The sequence below is a fragment of the Carcharodon carcharias genome, chromosome 20 (genome assembly GCF_017639515.1).
Source record: "Carcharodon carcharias isolate sCarCar2 chromosome 20, sCarCar2.pri, whole genome shotgun sequence".
Lineage (NCBI taxonomy): Eukaryota > Metazoa > Chordata > Chondrichthyes > Lamniformes > Lamnidae > Carcharodon > Carcharodon carcharias.
The window spans coordinates 64,725,942-64,746,110 of NC_054486.1; the positions used below are offsets into that span (position 1 = coordinate 64,725,942).

Sequence of the window (20,169 nt, forward strand, 5' to 3'; positions counted from 1 at the left end):
CATCTACCCGCCTTGTGGAAAATTACCCAGGTATGTCCTGTACACAAAAGCAGGACAAATCCAACTCAGCCAATTACCGCCCCATCAGTCTACTCTCGATCATCAGTAATCGAAGAGGTCACCAACAGTGCTGTCAAGCGGCACTTGCTTAGCAATAACCTGCTCACTGACACACAATTTAGGTTCCGCCAGGGCCACTCAGCTTTTGACCTCATTACAGTCTTAGTTCAAACATGGACAAAAGAGCTGAGCTCCTGAGGTGAGGTGAGAGTAACTGCCCTTGACATCAATGCCACGTTTGACCAAGTGTAGCATCAAGGAGCCCCAGCAAAACTGGAATCAATGGGAATCAGGAGGAAAATTCTCTGTTGGTTGGAGACATACCTAACATGAAGGGAGATGGTTATGGTTGTTGGAGGCCAGTCATCTCAACTGCAGGATATCACTTGCAGGAATTTCCAAGGGTAGTGTCCTGGACCTGACCATCTTCAGCTGCTTCATCAATGACCTTCCTTCCATCATAAGGTCAGAAGTGGGGATGTTCGCTGATGATTGCATAATGTTCAGCACCTTTTGCAACTCCTCAGATACTGAAGCAGTACATGTCCAAATGCAGCAAGACCTGGACAATATCCAGGCTTGGGCTGACAAGTGGCAAGTAACATTCGTGCCATACAAGTGTCAAGCAATGATCATCTCCAACAAGAGAGAATCTAACCATCACCTTTTGATGTTCAATGGCATTATCATCACTGAATCCCCCACTATTAACATCCTGGGGGTTACCATTGACCAAAAACTGAACCGGACTAGCCATATAAATACTGTGGCTACAAGAGCAGGTCAGAGGCTAGGAATCCTGTGACAAGTAACTCATCTCCTGACTACCCCCCCCCCCCCCCCCCCCCCAAAAGCCTGTTCACCATCTACAAGGCACGATTCAGGTGTGTGATGGAATACTCCCCACTTGCCTGGATGAGTGCAGCTCCCACAAACTCAAGAAGTTTGACATCGTCCAGGACAAAGCAGTCCGCATGATTGGCACCACATCCACAAACATTCACTCCCTCCACCACTGACGCACAGTAACAGCAGTGTGTACCATGTACAATATGTACTGCAGGAATTCACCAAGGTTCCTTCGACAGCATCTTCTAAACCCACAACCACTACCATCTAGAAGGATTAGGATAGTAGATACATGGGATCACCACCACCTGGAAGTTCCCCTCCAAGTCACTCACCATCCTGACTTGGAAATATATCACCATTCCTTCACTGTGACTTTGTCAAAACCCTGGAACTCCCTTCCTAACAGCACTGTGGGTGTACCTACACCACATGGACTGCAGTAGTTCAGGAAGGCAGCTCACCACTACCTTCTCAAGGGCAACTAGGGATGGGCAATAAATGCTGGCCCAGCCAGCGAAGCCCACATCCCATGAATGATTTTTTAATTGTCTACAACACAGTTGCTCCCTTCATCCAAGTCATTAATGTAGATCAGAAATATTTGAGGCGCCCAGCACTGACCCCTGAAGCACTCCATTAGTTACAGTTTGTCACCCTGAAAATGACACATTTGTCCCCACTCTGTTTCCTGTTAGTTAGCCAGTCCCCTTTCCATGCTCATATAGCACCCTCAACACCATGCACTCTTGTCTAGTAACTTTTTATGTGGCACCTTATGGAATGCCTTTTGTAAATCCAAATACACTGCATATACTGGTTCCCCTTTATCCTGACTCTGCTTGTGACATCCTCAAAGAACTCTAGTAAATTTGTCAAACTTGATTTCCCTTTCACGAAACCATTACTCTACCTGATTGTATTATAATTTTCTAAATGTCCTGCTACTACGTCTTTAATAATGGATTCTAGCATTTTCCCAATAACAGATGTTAGGTTAAATGATCTATATAGTTTCCTGCTTTCTGTCTTCCTCCTTTCTTGAACAGAACTGTTACATTTGCAGTTTTCCAATCTGCTGGGACCTTTCCAGAGTCTAAGGAATTTTGGAAGATTACAACCAATATCCACTATCTCTGCAGCCACTTTTAAGATCCTAGGATGCAGGTCATCGGGTCCAGGGACTTGTCAGTATTTAGTCCTATTTCACAATACTATCACTCAAGAGAAAGTTATTGTTCTTAGTTCAGGTCCCAGCCTTGGGCACCTTGTAACCATGCCTCTGCACTGGCTATTATATCATACTCATTTATTTCTATTTGTGCTTCCAGTTCATCCTTCTTGCTATGAATGCCGTGAGCGTTCAAATAAAGGGCCTTTAATTCTTCCTTTTTGTCAATTTTGCTTACTGTGACCTTATTTGCTTTGTTGCTTCCTGTCATACTCTCTTTAATTTTCCAAGTCTCCCCTCATGTGAGCCCCCACTGTCATCCTGCCCCTGCAACTATTTTGATTAAGTCCCTCTCTATAGCCCTAGTTGTATGATTCACCAGGACACTGGTCCCAGCGTGGTTCAAGTAAGGTTTGTCCCAATGTTGCACCTTTCCCCAGTTCTCCAGTACTGGTGCAAGTGCCCCATGGGGAGAATTTTCTCCCTGCCGGGGGGGTTGGGTGGGAGTGGGCGCCGCCATTTTACACGAGCAGGCCAATTAAGGCCCGTCCAGTGTGACGCGCGCCCAGAAGCGTTGAGCTCTACCTGTGCAAGTGAGGAGTGCACTCTTCCACACATGCACGAAAGAGCACAGAAATCTCCGAGGCACAGAGCTGCCTCAGAGAGAATAGTTTAAGTTCTGAAATTTTTAATAAAGAAAAAAAAAAATTTAAGACGTCCCCTCATGCGAAAGTATCACATGAGCTTGGACATGTCTATGAAAGTTATTAAAAATTTTAATAAAACTTTAAATACCTTCATGAAACCTCATCCCGCCCATGGATGAGGTTCCATGATAAATGCAAAGGCCACCTGGGCTCTTCACCTGCCTACCAACCTTAAGGTTGGACAGGCAGCTCAGTTTATTGTTTTAATTGATATTTAAATGGCCTTAATAAGCCTTTGACAGTGCAGTGGGCGTGCAGCCAAGTCAGCTGCGTGCCCGCCGAACTGAAAAACCAAACGATGCACGGTGATGTCGGGACGCATGCCCGATGCTATTGCAGGTCTTTTTACGCGCTGGCGAGTGGGCCCCGCCCCCGCTCGCCATCCTGAAAATTCTGGCCATGAGTCAAAACTAACCAGAGTTTGAGCCAGACATTCGACACTATGATCCTAATTATTCCATGCCAATTTGCTCATAGCTTAATAAATGGACTAGAAAATTAGAGAAGAATGGCTTAGAAAAGGAGCTTTGGTTCTTCGTTCTTTTATAATTAAACAAATTGTTGGAAATTCCCAGAGACTTAGGTTAGATTCAGTCCTCTTCTGACTTATGCATCATGACTGCTACAGTTTTACTGGAGTTTACTGGCATGACAGCCAAATGAACAATTGTTGCCTGAATAAAAAGTGGCTCTTTAGTTTATTATAATGTCTTGAAATGCATTGGCGACTGTCATGAAGGCACATCTGATTGTCTGGCCTTCAGTGAAATCATAACTGCTTTAAACAATGTTTGAGAAAATGTGAAAGAGAAGAAATTCCAGAAATAAAATATAGCAAAATGTTTATTTGATTATATTTCTATTGAATCATTTGTTTTCAAAAGTATGTATAAATTGCCAGATTTGTGGAGTAACTTTACCAATTAAAACTTGAATTACAGCTACCATACAGCTTTGTAGTTGATGGGTGTGTGTCTGCTTGAAGTTTTTCATGTTAAGCTTCTTAATATTGAAACAATGCATATATCTGTACGCACAAATAATGTCTACTTTTTGTAAATGCAGCATCAAGTAGTGGGACTAGACTTCACAGAGGATACGTAGAAGAGTCTTCACTGGAAGACAAACCTCCACTCCCTACTCACATTGTTTTTGTTGTACATGGGATAGGACAAAAAATGGACCAAGGTCGTATTATCAAAAACACAGGCATGTAAGTACTGTGTTTCAAAGCACCTGTTCCATTTCTGCAACAACTATTTAATGACTAACTGAAGTAAACCATTTAGTGGAATGTGTTTAGTAATGCACAGTATGTTACTCATAAATTGACATCGGTTTAGAAGCTTTGTTGTAAATTCGTTTCAGCAGTGCACTTTAATCTGTGGCCAAAAGGGTTGATAACCAGTAGACTGGTTGGGATCAGTGTTGAACAGTTGGTCTGTTTAATTTGGCGATATGCAACATGTTCAAACTCTGAAAACAATATGCTATCTTAGCTTGTACAGAAAAGCAGGGCACTAAATTGGGCAGACCTTGAAAATGGGCTGGGGTTCAGGATCAGTGATTATCCCATTCTCATTCAATGTGATGCAGTCAACACGCCAAATTTGTGCTGCCTGCTCATTATCATGATAACCGTGTGCAGCAAATGCTAACCACACATGAGTGGCTGCACGCCCCATTGGCAGTCCAAAAATAATAAGAGATTCATAGGAGTTAAAGCTAGCCTGCATCTCTTAAAGGGGAGGTGCATTATGGCTGCAGTACACGGTGGAAGTTCTTGTACAAGTCACTGATTTGAAAAAGACTGAATAGTGGTACAGTGTGGGAAAGACTGTGCCCCAAGGTTCTCGGGTCGATGTCTACATGGAGGAGGTGCAAAGGAGGATGTAGCCATAGTAGGCCCTTCAGGGAAATGCTTTGAAGGCATTGGGGACAGATAGCAGTGACGGTCAATGCCAAAAGATAACTGGCTGCAGAGCTGCAAAAAGTCTAGTGACCTTCCCCAAGTGGTCAGGTCAATTAATTCATTTTCAAATGCCATATCCTACCAACTGCACCACTAGCCTGAGACACTACTCAATGCATGACTCACCTACAAACAATCTCTATAAATCACAATTCAAACCTAACATAGCTGCATCTCACCTCACTCACTTAACATTGGTGCAGGCCTCACACCGGCATCTCATAGCTTGAACACATTGTGTGCTCTTCAGCATGAGAGCCATATCACCCAAACACACTACATCAATCACTGACACACTTTCCCCCCTTTTTCAGGACAAAGTAATACATAACTGGAAGTAGCTGGTACTAACTTGCAGTGGGCAGGCACACCTGTATGTCCTCACCCCCATGGAGAAAATAGCGCTGGCAATCATTGGAGCATCAATGTTTCTTCATCAGCATTGCTTAAGACAAGCCCAGCGACTTGGCTGAAGCCATAGAAAGTGATGGTATTCCCATACCTAAAACGTCCTCAACCCGCCATCTCTTCTTACTTACAAGCTGCAGATGTAAATCTACACCTCAAGTTTCCCACCCCTGCCCATTCCCATTCCTTCCCCCACCACAACTTTACCCTCCTTTCAAATACTCAACAACTATCTTCCACCTAGCCAGATAATGGTGGAAGAGCATCAAGACACTGCTGATGAAGAAACATTGTTGCTTGATTTCACACTTGCAGTCACCATTCAGATATTCGCACTGCACATAATTAAGAAAATAGCTTAGATACATGATCTGCTTGTGGTGAGACACTGGGTATGAATGACGGCAGCCAGGGCAGAAAGCAAGGGTTGTGTAGCTGCCAGCTTGCCAGAGGGTGAGGTCATGCACAAGTTCTGTTGCAGCAATTTCAGTTGAGTGCTTTGATTGGGCAGCCTATAGAAGAAGGCTGATGCATATGCACAAATACATGGTATATTGGCAGGCCCACCAGAAGGCCTGTGTATAGTGTCAAGGAGCATGGAAGAATCTAGCACCAATGTTGCACGGGGCTTAGTGCAGAGCTTGAAGTACCATCCTTTCCACGGTGGCAGTGATGGCCAACTTCATTAGCACAATTGTGACCCAATCATGATGTAGCATCTGATGGTTGATGTCTCAGCTTCCATTGCAACAGAAGCTATCCAATATCTGGGTGCTGCCATCATGGTTGCAGGCACCAGTGTTCAAAGGGGTTTGCAGAGTGTTTTAGAAGTAAAGCCCTGGGGAGTGACAATGACTTCATGGAGCGTGAACCTGCTGCCATCTCAAGATCACAGCATTTGTCCTCCCACTCCACAGGTGCCCCTCCTGCCTGTGAGCCAGCCAGCCCACCATGCTGATGTCCATGCCATGGTAGTGCAGTCCGAGGCTGGGCCTTTGGTGCCAGAGCTGCGCAAGTTCACCCTTCCATGCTGCAGTCACTAGAGGAGAACTATGTAGGAAAGCTGAGATGGTCAGAGAGACACAGAAGACCGGCAGTAAGGAAATGCATGAAGGTGATTTGTAGTTAATATGGTAAATTTGATTTTTAATGTTTATTTTGTGTTGACTTTTATTTGCACATTATGGACTAATGAATGCAGTGAGGGAGGGAAGGTAGGATGTGGGACTGTTAGAGAATGGGGAATTGGGGTTGCATTTACTGGGTATCGCAGTCAGATGAGTTGTTCACAGTAGTCTTTTCAGAAAGGGGCTGTCTAAGCTATCACCTCTTCTTCCTCTTCCTCTCGCTCCACATCTTCTCACCATATAGGCATCATGACTGCTGCCAGGATACAGGACATTAGGCTGCATGTTTGATCACACACCAGCTGAACATTGAGTGTGTGGAATTCCTTATGTTCACTGTACACCTGAGTTGATGTGGTACCTGCAAGATATATGGATGCAGTCAACATAAATCTGCAACATTAAATTGTAACCATGGGAAGGGATACAAAATAGCAGAAGAGAAATTACTGAATTCTGTCAAAATGTTATTTACACTGATCAAAATGCAGAATAGCTTTTTGGGGAGGGTGGTACCTTTTCCCACCAGGAATTAGAATTTCCAACCACTTAACTTCTTCAGACAAATTTAGACATAATTCTCAACCATATTTCTTTGCATTTATTCATTGTCTTCCTCTATTTTTCTGTGTGAACTTCTTTCTTATTTAATTTACTTTCTTATGCTTGATCCACCTTTTAGTTCCTTTTTGATGCCTCTTCGAGTTTTACTTATCTATGGGCAGGATTTTTTGTCCCGCAGGCAGGAATTAGTGCGCGATGACATTGGGCGAGCGCCCCGACATCATCGCGCACTCGCGTGATATTTCAGTTGGTGGGCGCACGCGAGAGTCAGCAGTGCACCCACCAACAATTAAGAGGCCCATTAAGGCCCTTAATCAATTAATTTAAATCTATTCTTCACTGCCCGTCCAATCTTATGGTTGGCTGGCAGGCGAATCGGCCAGGCGGCCTTTTGATTTTTTAGCGCACCTCATCTATTGGCAGGATGAGGTTTCCACAATTAAATAAAAAATAAATATAAATTTTTGGGCAGAATTTTTATTCTGTTTGTTACTGTGAGAGAGTCCCATGTCAGGACATTTTTCTTTCAGATTTTAAAAATCTTTTTTTGATTTTTAAAATTGTTCAGCTCCCTGCCTTCAGGGAGCTTTCAGTGCATGCTCCCCTGCGCATGCGCAGACTTTTGCACTCGCCCTCCTCCTGTCCCCACCCCAGCAGCGCTGAGCTTCTCAGCACACCTTTCACGCTGACTAGCCATTAATTGGCCAGCCAACGTGAGATCATGGTCAGGGGCTGATCGCAGGTGGCAGATTGTTTCCTGGCAGCTCCCGCGCCAGCCTGCTGTGACTGCCTGACGACCCGAAAATCCAGCCCTTTATTCTTTGTGAGCTCGAATTTCTTTACTCATTGTTTATAGTGTTAATTCTGCTGACTCACTCCAGACTGCATGTCTGTTATAGTCCTAGATGAGCTGCAGTTTCCCCCCAATAAAATATTAGAAAGACAGGGGTTTTCGGCCCCTGCCACAAGCTCCATTCCCTCCACCAGATTCTATTCCCTTCCCAAGTGCCTGAGATCAGGTTCAACTGGACTGCTCACAACTTTAGCACCCTGTTTGGTCCAGAGCTGAGCTTCTGAACCCATATCCTCACAATCACATGGACTACTTACTTTTACCACCTATCTTGCCCCCTGTCTCAGCTTTTCTGCTGCTGAAACCCTCATCTATGCCTCCATGCTCGACGATTCCAATGCTGTTCTGGCCAGCCTTTCACATTCCTTATAATCTTTAGCTTATACAAAACTCTTCTGTCCATATCATAACCCGTAAGAAGTCCTGCTCATCCGTCAACCTTGTTCTTTCCGACCTACATTGGTGCTCAGTCTTCAGAGGCCTCCAGTTTAATATTCATGACCTCATGATCAAATCCTTTTTATGACCCCAAATCTCTCTCTGTCTGTAACCTCCTGAATTCCTTGAAAACTTTGCATGCCTCCTGTTCTGGAGTTTTAAACATTCCCAACTCCCTTTGCACTGCTGTTGGTGGCTCTGCCTTCAAAATGTTCTGGAATTCTCTCCGTAAACCTCTCCTCCTTTTAACACCCTTCTAAAAAGTTATCTCTTTAACCAAGTTTTCGGCCTCCCATCCTGATGTCTCTCTCTTTGCTTCAGTTTGAATTTATTTCTAATTATAGTCTTCTGAAGTGCGTTGGAACATATTCCTACTTTAAAAGCATTCTGTAAATGCAAATTTTTGTCCTGAGGTCACTAAAAGATGCTATATAAATGTAGATTGTTTTTAAAAGGAAAAGCAAAATTAGTCCTAATTTTTCTGTGGTGTTTTAGTGGTGTGTACGTATAACTTGTCATAATAACTAACTTGTCAGCAGCTACTGGAGTTTATTTTTTTTGTTCTTGGCCTAGTGTAGAGTAGCAATTTTACCCTAGCTATAAACTGATACTTAAAGCTTTCATGGGAAATTTTTAAAAAAGATTTTGGCATTTGCTATTTATGCATCATGAGGCTTGAAAATCCCCACCTCCTCGGTGAAAATAATTATTCAGTTGTTCTTGTGAACTGCAGAAAAGAGCAGTTGTAAATATGTCATGTTCATTGCTTATTTTTGTGTATGATCCACATGCACTTTGAATTATTAATTCATTGTTGTTTTGCAGTAGATTGAGATTTCTGAAATGGAAAAGATGAAAAGAGCTAGAAAATAATGGCATTTATTTGTGAACCTTACTGAATCTTTGCAGCTAGTATGCATGAATAGTAGGCAATGAGTAGAAGGGCTGCTGTGGTGAGCATGGAAGTCCGGGTGGAGCCTCTTGGTGGTAGTAGCAAGTATTCAAACGAGAACTTTGAAGGCCGAGGTAGAGAAGGGTTCCATGTGAATAGCAATTGAAAACGGGTCATTTGGTTCTATGAGTGATATTGTGATGGAAATTTATATCTGACTATGGAGATACTTGTAATTCAAACTCTTATTCAAACACCCCATGCAAAAACCCGTTGCTATGTTAAATTAATGGAATAATATACAACTTGCATTCATACATCTTTTAAAATTTCAAATTTAACTCTACTCGTACTAAACCTGTATTGTATCTTTATAATATTTCTTGTCTGATATTTGCCATTATCCCTCGAGTCTGCAGACTTGGTTCTTGTAACACATTGATTTAAGTTTCTGTTCTCATTTCTAATATTTTTTGTTATATTTCCATTATTTATCAATCATATTGAGTAAAATCCCCCTTTTAGTTACAAATTGTCCTCCACCTCATTACACCGAAGATATTCCACACGTACAAAAATCTGAACCAAAGATAGTGTGATTAATTAATTGATTAATACATTTAATTGCAGTCCTTCTGAATAAATCTTTCTGTAAAAATTTATTCACAAACCTGGTTGGAAAAGTACATTTTACCAAGCAGTAGTTCCTTTTTCTCCAGAAAAGCATCAACAAACCTGGCAAAAGCATAGAAATTTCTATTGGTATCAAGAGTAAACTGTGGGTTGCTAAAACTTTCTGGGAGAATTTACTCTTGGTCTAGTTTACTGTTGCTGGTTGCTGTTTGACTGTGGGAAGAAAGTCCACATTTTAGCCCACTGAAAACAGGACAATACTAATTTTCTAAATCGACCATAACCTTTAATTGGTAACCAGTTTTGTGACTGAAAGAGCACTGGAATGGAAGCTAGCTGTTTGCTTGAAGAAAAAAATGCTTTTGAATTGAATGTGCTGAGCCAAGCATGAATTCCCAAGCTGTCTACAAAGACTTGAGAAAAGGGCACAAGCAGAACCTTTTGCTATCCCAAGTGCCCAAGAGGACCTCTAGAAACTCTGCAGCTGACAGATGCATTTATTCTTTCCACATTCTTTCAATTTGTTTAAAATGAACAGTAGACTAGATATGCCACTGGAACTCGACGGCTGTAGCAAAACAAATGTCATTCGCACATGACTCAATTCAGTGTTTGTATTCTTGATTTGTTCATTCTGCCAAGAATGTCTGTCATTGTGCAGAATCATCCAATACCACATCAATAGATGGGCATTGATAGCGATGGAGGACAATTATTGCTGAAGATGTTTTGAGCCAGTGTGATTAGTATACGTCCAAAGGAGGGTTCCCAAAAGGAACAGTTCAGGTGCTTAGTTAAATACATATTTTGTACCAGTGCCTGCTGCATTTATTCTCCTGCCAACATTTGTGTGTCAGGAGCTGTCTTCCTCCTGTACTGTCGCACCTTCTGGAATCTGCTCTTCCTTCTGCGTAGACAGGGATCTTTGTAAAGCAAAGCTATGAAGTCTGCAGCACCTCATTATCTTGGAGGTCTTGGACTTGTAATGCAATGTACCAGCTGATCAGCCGAGAATCTAGAAGTTCTGCTTTAAGAAATCAAATGGCATATTTCATATTTATCTTGACGGTTGCATTGACTTCATTGTCAGTGCTCCATTTCTGTTCATATCTGACACAAACATCTTTAGCCAATTCTGAAAAGGACCACCTTGTACTATTTTTTAACTGTGGCCAAGATATTCAGCTCGGCATGCGCCCGACACGCCTGAGCATGAAATAGCACGCGATGACGTCGGGCGAGTGTCCCGATGTCATTGCGCACTCGCACGATATTTCAGTGGGCGGGCATGCGCAAGAGTCGGAAGCCCATCCGCCGACAACTAAGAGGCCTATTAAGGCCCTTAAGCAGGCAATTAAGTTGAATTTTTCACTGCCCATCCAACCTTACAGTTGGCAGGCAGGCGAATTGGCCAGGCGACCTTTGCATTTTTTGTGAAACCTCATCCATGGGTGGGAAAAGGTTCCCAATAGTGATTTAAAAAAAAAAGCAATAAAATTTTTTTAAACTCATTTTTAACATGTCCCTCTTCATGTGACAGAGTCACGTGGGGACATGTTTGTTATTTTTTGATTCCTTATTTTTCATTTTAAAAATCTTCAGCTTCCCGAGGCAGCTCTGTGCCTTCAGGGAGCTTTCAGTGCGTGCACCCCTGCGCATGGGCAAACTTCAGTGCTGCGCTACACCCCCCCCCCCCCCCCCCCCACCCCCCCCCTGGCAGCGCTGAGACTTTCAGCGCACGTTACACGCTGCTGGCCGTTACTTGGTCAGCCAGCGTGAAATCGCAGTCAGGGCCCAATCGCAGGCAGCAGATCACGCTCACTGGCCCGCCCGACAAGGGGAAAGTCCTGCCCTATGCTTTTCTCACCAGATAAGCCTGGCACAGATGATTGGTGGCAAAAAAAAGGCCTCATAGGAGTTGCTGGGGAACTAATTATTGGACTGCATAATTCTTGGGGTCTCAGACTAGCCGGACATGGGGCAAGTACCTCAGTATTACTACCATACGCCCAAATGGCTACTCTAATACAGTTATTCCTTTCAGCAGTGGAAAGTCAGCAGTGCAATAAAATTGTGCAGCCCCTCACAATGGTGCTGCTCAATGATGATTATGAAAGTACTGGTTTTGGAATAAAACATCTATCATGCAGCAATGCTCACTGAACTGGGAGGCACTCCAGCTGTCCTCAGTGCTAACCTGGATAGAATGGAAACTGAGCATCAAGGTAACTTTGATCATGCCACCTGGATTGCACATATTGGCTCGCAATCTTCTACAGGACATGGCAAAGCTTGTTCATAGCATCCTTGGTAAATTGGTTTCCCTTGGCATTGTCCCTCAGTAAAAGTCAGATGCGTTTCCTGAGTTGGTGCATTTGATAGTGAAGTCATACATCTGGACAAATGTTTTTAGGCTGCTTTGGCTTTCTGACGTCCCAGTCTATTTATGCTCCTCATTCTCACCCAAGTCTGATCCCAGGGGTGCACTGCTTATCATACTCATTGTGCCTCTGATGAAGACCCTTCTGTGAAAATCAGCTGTTTAATAAGGAATTTCCTCTACTAGAGATGAAGGCTCAGTTCTAATGCCTAAAATACCTAGGCAGAAAGAATATTGGCATTAATAGGCATAATTGCAGTTTTACCTGAATTGTGTACTGCAGTGTGAAAAAATTCTTCTGTTTTCAGTAATATAAATTACAGCAGTAAACTGAGATACCATATACTAATCACTCCCAATTTTACTGACACTTTATGCTCAAGTAATCTGTGACCTCTGCATATTTTTTTCTGCTCTTTGTTCCTCCAAATTTGTTTGTGCTGGAGTTCAACAATGCCTAAAAGGCAGTGTTTATATACGGATGAAACATATAGCTTGCACAGCCTATCAAAGATCAGCTGCACAATTTAACTTTCTCAATTCACTCCAGCAAAATATTCCTTTTTGTAAAGCTATAATTTTGTTTTCTAATTTATATCCATCAACAGATTACTGGAGGAATTAATAAACTTGCAGAATGGACAAATAATCGGGAAATGAAGTTTGACACAAATAAATGAGGTAGTGCATTCTTAGCAAAAGGTGTAAGAGAAACAAGGGAATCTTGGAGTACAATTACACCAATTACTAAAAGTTGCACCACAGCTTAGCAAGTTCATAAAGTAAACCAAGCACTAGGGGCAGTATTTTCAGAATATCGGGCGACTTTGGAGACCTTTAAAAATGGTGAGTGGAACCTGGATGTGGATCTCCAGCCCCCATTTTCAACAAATCCCATTTTTGCCAGCAGGGAAAGGCATAATTCACACATGAGGGAAACACAAACGTTTGAACTCTGTGCTGAGCTTGAACAGACCCCATTTTGGCTGGTCCATAGACCTTAACCCACAGTGTAGGTGTTTTAATAGATGTAAATGCTTTTAAAGGGCAGATAAGACCCATTTAACTATCATGGTCTAAAGTTTTTTTTTAAATTCCGTGCTCTTTAAAGATGAAAAAAACAGGATGGAGCTGTCAGCGAGAGTTTTAAAAAAAACTGTCTGCTGGACCGCTTTGATAGGTCATCTGGTGTAGGTGTGAAAAACAATTATCATCTGTTCATGCAGTTTCAATAGAGACCTTTGTTGACATTACCCATGGGCTATTATTATGTCATTATGAATGTTTGGCTGAGTTTCAAAAGCTACAGTTATTTCAGGGAGCTCTGAGTTCACTGTTTGACCGTTTAAAGCTGTTTAAGGATGTCTTTGTGGGGTCTGAAGAGAAGTTTTGTTTTATAAGGGTGGGATTTTACAGCCCTGTCATGGCGGGGGCAGGGCTGTTAAATGCGGCGAGCCATTCAAAATCCCATTGGCGTAAAATTCCACCCAATGATATTAACCACTGAGGAGATTTAATAGCTGTGAATAGTTTTCACAAATGGGAGCTTTTTTCAGTATCAAGCGTGTTTGATAGAGCTTTATTAGATTGCTGGAATTTTATTTTTTCATCCCCACATGCTCCTGAGGTCTAGCTATGAAGGTCGCATGGGGGTTATGAGGGGCCATTGTAAGGGGGTGGGGGCATGAGGGATAATGGGTGGTGGGAGGGGGGCATGAGAGTGCTCGGGATAATGGCTAAAGAGCCTTGCAGCTTCTAATCAAACAGGGACGAAGCCCCAGAGAACCAAGGCGAGCCTTGTAAGCAGCCCATCTCTGCACTTGCCCATCCCATTGGCCACTTAGACTCGTTGACCCTGGAAGCAGATTCTAATATGCTGGTGCCCCGCCACCCCAGAATGCAAATTAGGTCCAATGGGGTCCTTTAAATTGAGGCGCATCTTGCCGAGTCAGGAAATTTCTCGTCTTGAACTACCTGCATCAGCAACAAAAGCTTGGCCTTATGCTTTATATCTAGAATTGAAAAGTAGGAAAGCTATGCTAAACTTGTATCAAATCTTGGTTAGACCACAATCAGTACTGCATGCAGTTCTGGTGGCCATATTATAAAAGGGATATAGATGCACTAGAGGGAGTGCAGAGAAGGCTACAAGGACAGCACCAGAAAAGTGTAGATATACATATCAGGAAAAGATTGACGAGCTGGATCTCTTTGTTTCTCTGAAGAAGAAATCTGAGGCTATGGCACAAACAGGCCAATGTAATCCTAGGTACACCTACCCCTTCCCCAACCATCCCACATTGTAATGATATCTTTGCACTTTTATTGAATCAAGTATTTCACCAGTGCGGTTTTAGGACAAAATTTTATAACCACAGCTTTATCCAGTATTGCTAAATGCTTAGTCTGCTCCTGACACTATATTGATGTAGTCATCCCATTTATTAAAACAAATCCTTGCAAATCGTTGTTTAATGCTGATTGGTATTGCACAATGTCCATCATGCCTTTCTGAGAAATCCAACACTAGAAAATTAGCAACTACAAATCTTGATCCACATAAAATGTCTCTATTTTAACAAAAAATGGAATTTGACTTTTGACAAACAAAGCCTCTGAGGAAAACAGGTAAGACTCAGAGAGATGAGTCCCAGATTTTCTCCATTATGACAGGGTTTCTTTGGTCAATGAACCTGGGTTATCTCTGATTAGGACTCATTAAAGCCTCCTTTATGGTTCTGTATTGCTGAAGGGTGCCCTCCTTTCAGTAATGGATATAATTCCTAAGAAATCATGGCATCCAATCCATCAGCTGTTTTCTTGAAGCATTGCGGTTACTTTGCAGGTTGTACACTGACAATCGTTTTATAATGAAACCAGGCTAAAGAGTAGTCTTTCACACAACTGAAAACATGGGCTGAACTGCCCTGACCATTGTCCATGCCAGAACTCCCAACAAAGTCTGTCTGATTTTGATTATAAGGTCACTAATAGAGGGGAAAAAAACCTGTATAGATTCAGAATATCATTATTTGTAAGGATGAAGACCTGTTAATTTTGGGTTGTTGCACTTATTTTCTCAGCTTTATTGTCACCAGCCATCTCTATAAATGAAACTTAAGGCTCCTACAATTGGAGTATAACATTTCCCGCCCAATATCTAGATGGACAATAGCATGACTCAGAGATTATAAAAGAGGACCCTAATTTATGTTGAATGTACACAATGTATACTAGCTATGGGACATATTCCCATTAGGTGAATTGGATATATACTCTCTTACAAATCAATGCTGGCTTTTGAGCAGCGTGTAGTTTATTTGCATGAGACAGATGACGGAACAAAATTACACAGTAAGACATATCTCTTTCTATTTTTGTGAATATGTACAGAAACAAAATTACCACATTCTTTTTCACTTAATGTAGACTTTAAACAGCAGTTTATTTACTGAAAAGATAATCTAGCCTAATGCACTTGCTGACCTGCACGGACTTTAAAACCCACAGTTCTGCAGTCGTTGGTTTTGAGAATGAAAAAGGCTTTTCATGGAAATGCATTTGGCCTCTTTCCGAAGTATACAGAAACAAGGCTAAAGATGGCAACGTTTATCTTGGTTACCCCAGAGCCACTCGCAGGTTTGTCAGTTGCAATGGAAAATGGAGTGTTCTTGTAATTTGATAGTCTGTCTCATGCACATCCCAAACGGAACAAAATGGCGCCTCAAGCACTTCTCAAAGTGCTTCTGAGGAAAAACGTAGGCAATCTTTGACAATGGCAGGGCAATTTCTTTCTTCCATCTGACCTTTCTATGAAAGATAGGAACTGAAAGTTTAGTTTGCAGTAATGCCTTTGTTGCTGGGCTCATCACGCCTAAACATATTATTTAATCTGAATTAATATAATGTGTATTTTCTGCACAATTCAAACCCTAACTTGCAGAAAGCCATAATTAATCCTATACATGCTGTTTTTAGCAACAAGATTGCACAGGTTGTTTTTGATTGGTGAAAAGAGATATTGCCTTTTTTAATAGTCACCCTGAAGGAACTTCAATCAACGTTTTCAGATTTGTATTAATAACCAATTGAAACATAATTTCAAATGAATTACATACAGTACTGTATGTACTCCATCTAGTAAATTTTTACACTTATCAAACTAGTGATGAAAGAATAAAGTTGAATACTATGTAACTTAAGCTTATTTCTGTTCGTTTACCAAAGACTAAAAATAAATAAAATTTAAAACTAACAGGATGATCTGTTTGCTTTATTCCTAACACATTTTACACCCTCACAAAAGATTATTTCTGTTCTACTTGGTAGGATGCGAGAAGCTGCAAGGAAAGTTGAAGAAAAGCACTTTCCTTATGCCACAAATCTGGAATATGTTGAGTTTCTGCCTGTGGAGTGGAGGTCGAAGCTATGTCTGGATGGGGGTAATTAAATGTAAACAGGGGTACCATTTGGATAATGACTTCTTGTAGATTTGGGTTGAATTGGAATTTTGTGTATGATCTTATCACTTATTCTTGTACCTCATCAAAGTTGATAGTATTGAAACATAAATCTACCAATGCTATTAAAAGTGAGTTTTCAAGAAAACAAAAGTTTTACAGGGGCCTGCCAGTTTTCTAAATTTTCAAATTTCGAAGCTAATGGGAATTGAGCCAAGAAATCAGCAGCTTTTTTTTATTTATATTGTCATTAAAGGTTATTTAGCACTATTTAAAGAAAACTAGGATAAATCCTAGAAATGCTTAGCTGATCTGGCATAATCTGTGGAGAGAGAAACAAAGTTAAAGGCCCAGATTTTGTGTCCAGAGGCATTTAAAAATGGTGGATAGGACTTGATTCTGGGATTCCCATCTCCATTCCTCGTGACAACAGTTTTGATCGGTGCAGGATAAGGGTGTGGGTAGCCAATTCCAATACTTAGATTGTTTTTCAACTTGTGAATATCTACATACATCTAAGTCAAGGGAAGGAAGTAAAAGATAGACTTGCATTTATGTAGTGTATTTCATGTACCAAAACAACTTCGAGCTAATGAAATACTTTTGAAGTGTGGCCACTGGTGTAATCTAGAAATGCTGACAGCTAATTTTCACAAAGCAAGCTCCCACAATCCAAAATGAGAGAAATGAGCAGATCTTCTGTTTTAGATTTGGGCTGAGGGATAAATGTTGGAGGACTTCCTGCTAGTCTTCAAAGTAGTACTTTAGATCTTTTGCAACCAACTGAGAAGGAAGATGGGGGCTCTGTTTAATGTCTCATCCAAGCTATGGCTCTTGTGGCAGTGCAACACTCCTTTAGAACTGCACTGGAGTGTCAGCCTGGATTATATGCTCCATTGTCTGGAATGAGGTTTAAACCCACAATCTAATTGAGGCGAGAATGCCATCATGCTGCCATAGCTGATGCCTAAGAAGCCATTGGTTTTCAGAGTTTGTGGATTTTTTTGTCATGTATTTTGATATTAGCAGCAATTTATCTTAGCCCAAGAAGAATTCCTGAAGCAGTAAGAAATAGCTTTACTTGAATAATAGTGTAAATGAAGAGGCACTCTATTCTCCCAGTAAACATGAGTGTTCTTTTGTGACACTGAAATTCATAGTTTCTTTATCATTAAAAGAAAATTTTAACTGTCACCTTGAAAAAGCATGGTATAGCTCCTCTGTTAGCACGTTGTTAAAACTACTGTAATATCGAGCTGTACAGATCAGGAAAGGGCAGTTCTACATTTGTGCTGAATAAGCTAATCTATACTAAGGGGCATTAAAACCTCTGGGCAAGGGAAGAGAAAATTCAGTCCAAGCTCCACTCCTATCTTGCAATCTGCTGGAAAGTGTGTTATGTGCATATGCCAAATGAGAACGCTGGGGTTTGCCAGAAGAATGGTCGCTTTGGCAAGATGCTGGAGGCAGTCAGTGGTACCAGACAGTACAACTCCCCTTCCCTGGGGACAGGATTCAAATATGTTGCCTTAGATCTGTGGAATCAGTGTTCAAGTAGAATGTCTATGCAGATTTGTTTTCAAATGCTGTGTTGTTGAATTAATGAAAATGGATCTTTTTCAACTTCTATGTCTCTAGATACAGTTGAATCTATTACTCCAGATAAAGTACGTGGACTTCGAGACATGTTAAACAGCAGTGCTATGGACATCATGTACTACACTAGCCCCCTTTACAGGGATGAGGTATGTCTATTGGTCATCCTGTTGTAAATAGTTTTAAGTGGACATGACAATAATGGTTTATTAAGCCATATGTAGGATCTTGAATTAAATTCTTTGCGTACAATACTAAATTTCACTAGTTTTCACAAAGTGCATTCCACTCATTTCTAACCACTATGGGATATAGAATGCCACTTGTTTATATTTTTCTGTAAGTCTAATTGATTATATATACCCTTGTATGTTTAACAGATATTTTTAAGGTTGTAATTCTTTGACTTACTTGAACTATTGTAAACAACATACAAATTCTGTGGCCCCTCAATTAGCACAGCAAATAAAGATATTAATTTGCTTGAAAATCAACAATTAAACAATATCCTAATTGTTTATCTTGCATCTTGTTTATATCAAGTATCATTTTTGTGCTTATGGCATATTTTAATAACATTGCAAATGCTGCAAAGTTGAGAGGAAAAGCATTAAGAAAATAAAGGGAAATAAGGGAGAAGAACATTGCAGTATATGTAAATGTTGAACAAACCAGTATTGTACAACTTAAGTAGAAGTACATTAGTGCCTGAATAAAATTAGCCAATAAACAAATTTTGAAAGATCTTAGAAACCAAGTTAAAAGCTATTCTGGTGCAAGTTTCAACCAAGACTAAGGCAAGCAGTGTAGGACACTATTTAGGTCAAGTCCTGGTGGAATGGTTGGGTTAAGAGCAGTAAGTCAGAGAATTTGCAATATGAAGTAACACAACTTTGATTTTGAAAAAAAAGGCAGAGAGTAATAGGTACAGTTGAAATTAGATCGATATGTGAAAATACAAGAAATAAAATTCATTTTGCACTGTTAATTTGACAAATGCTCATTAATCTCAGTAAATAATGAAGTTGTATATAGGTAACGTTTCTATAAAAATATAGAACTGGAATTTAAATAATGTTTGCACCTATTGTAGGGGAGAGATTGATTTGGTGTAAGGTGAAGACATACTCTAAAATTAACTGAGCAGAGCTGGAAACTTTATAAATGCACCTCTTTGGGGTTCATATTGGGTTGATGGAGTGTAATTTTTTTGAATGTGTGAAGCCTGAAAGATTCCATCGTTTCCTTTGTACATCAGAGTTCCAATAGTATTCGAAATAAATAAATAAATAAATGCTAATAGTAGAATGCAGATAACCCTGTTTTTTTAAAAAAAAGGCTAGATTTTGCAATCAGCAGCAAAACAACATTCGCTGCAGACCTCCGAGAAAGTTGACCCCAAAGATCTAATAATCTCCCTGGTAGTGATTTGCCTAGTCTGATAGCAGTTTAAATCTGGCAGCATGTCAAGGGGATCTCTGGGCATCCCATTAGCAGTGACGCCAGCAAGCAGGGTAAGCAACTAATCACACTGAAGCATTCTCGAACTGAAAACCAGAAATTTAAAAGCACTGATAACCTCCACTTGTAATTTAAATTTTCAGATAGTGAAATAAATTATGATTTTGTTTTAGAGTTTTTAATTTTTATTTAATTAAAAATGTCAGTTTTTTTATCATAATGGAGAAATTTGACATCCCACGGATATGAAATTAGCTTTCCAGGGCCAGTGAACTCAGCAGTGAGTATGAAGCTAGTATGCTGTTAAAAGTCCATATGTACCTCATTCAACAAAGAGTAACGTTTTCAAGGGTTTTTACAGTGAGGCTGACAGGATCAAAGTGGAAGTTTTTGTCAGTTCGCTGATTGCTTAGGGATTGTTGAATGGGGGAGATTCAACAGTGTGTTTTCTGGAGAAGTGTAGAATTGCTGACAGAAACTTCTCCATTTCCCACATTATGCTATGCATGTGCAAATTCCAGAAGTTGCTGTCAGTTTTGGTGGAGCATTAACTGCAAAAGCAAATTCCAGGCCAAAATTTTGGAGAAGCACCTTGTAG

At 40.9% G+C, this 20,169-nt stretch overlaps 1 protein-coding gene across 7 annotated transcripts in view; it reads left to right on the forward strand.

Annotated features, from left to right (window-relative positions):
- ddhd1b (DDHD domain containing 1b) overlaps positions 1 to 20,169 on the forward strand; it is an 87,425-nt gene that overhangs the window by 29,691 nt on the left and 37,565 nt on the right. For 5 of the 7 annotated variants that reach the window (XR_005946203.1, XM_041213795.1, XM_041213796.1 and 2 more), the window contains 4 exons: positions 3,853 to 4,000; positions 15,565 to 15,693; positions 16,384 to 16,496; positions 18,153 to 18,259. Coding sequence is in view for 6 of the 7 variants with exons in the window: in XM_041213795.1 (XP_041069729.1) it covers positions 3,853 to 4,000; positions 15,565 to 15,693; positions 16,384 to 16,496; positions 18,153 to 18,259 (497 nt within the window). In the remaining variant the exon portion in view is untranslated. The remainder of the gene's footprint in view (positions 1 to 3,852; positions 4,001 to 15,564; positions 15,694 to 16,383; positions 16,497 to 18,152; positions 18,260 to 20,169) is intronic. The other 2 variants (XM_041213798.1, XM_041213799.1) reach the window with 1 other exon arrangement.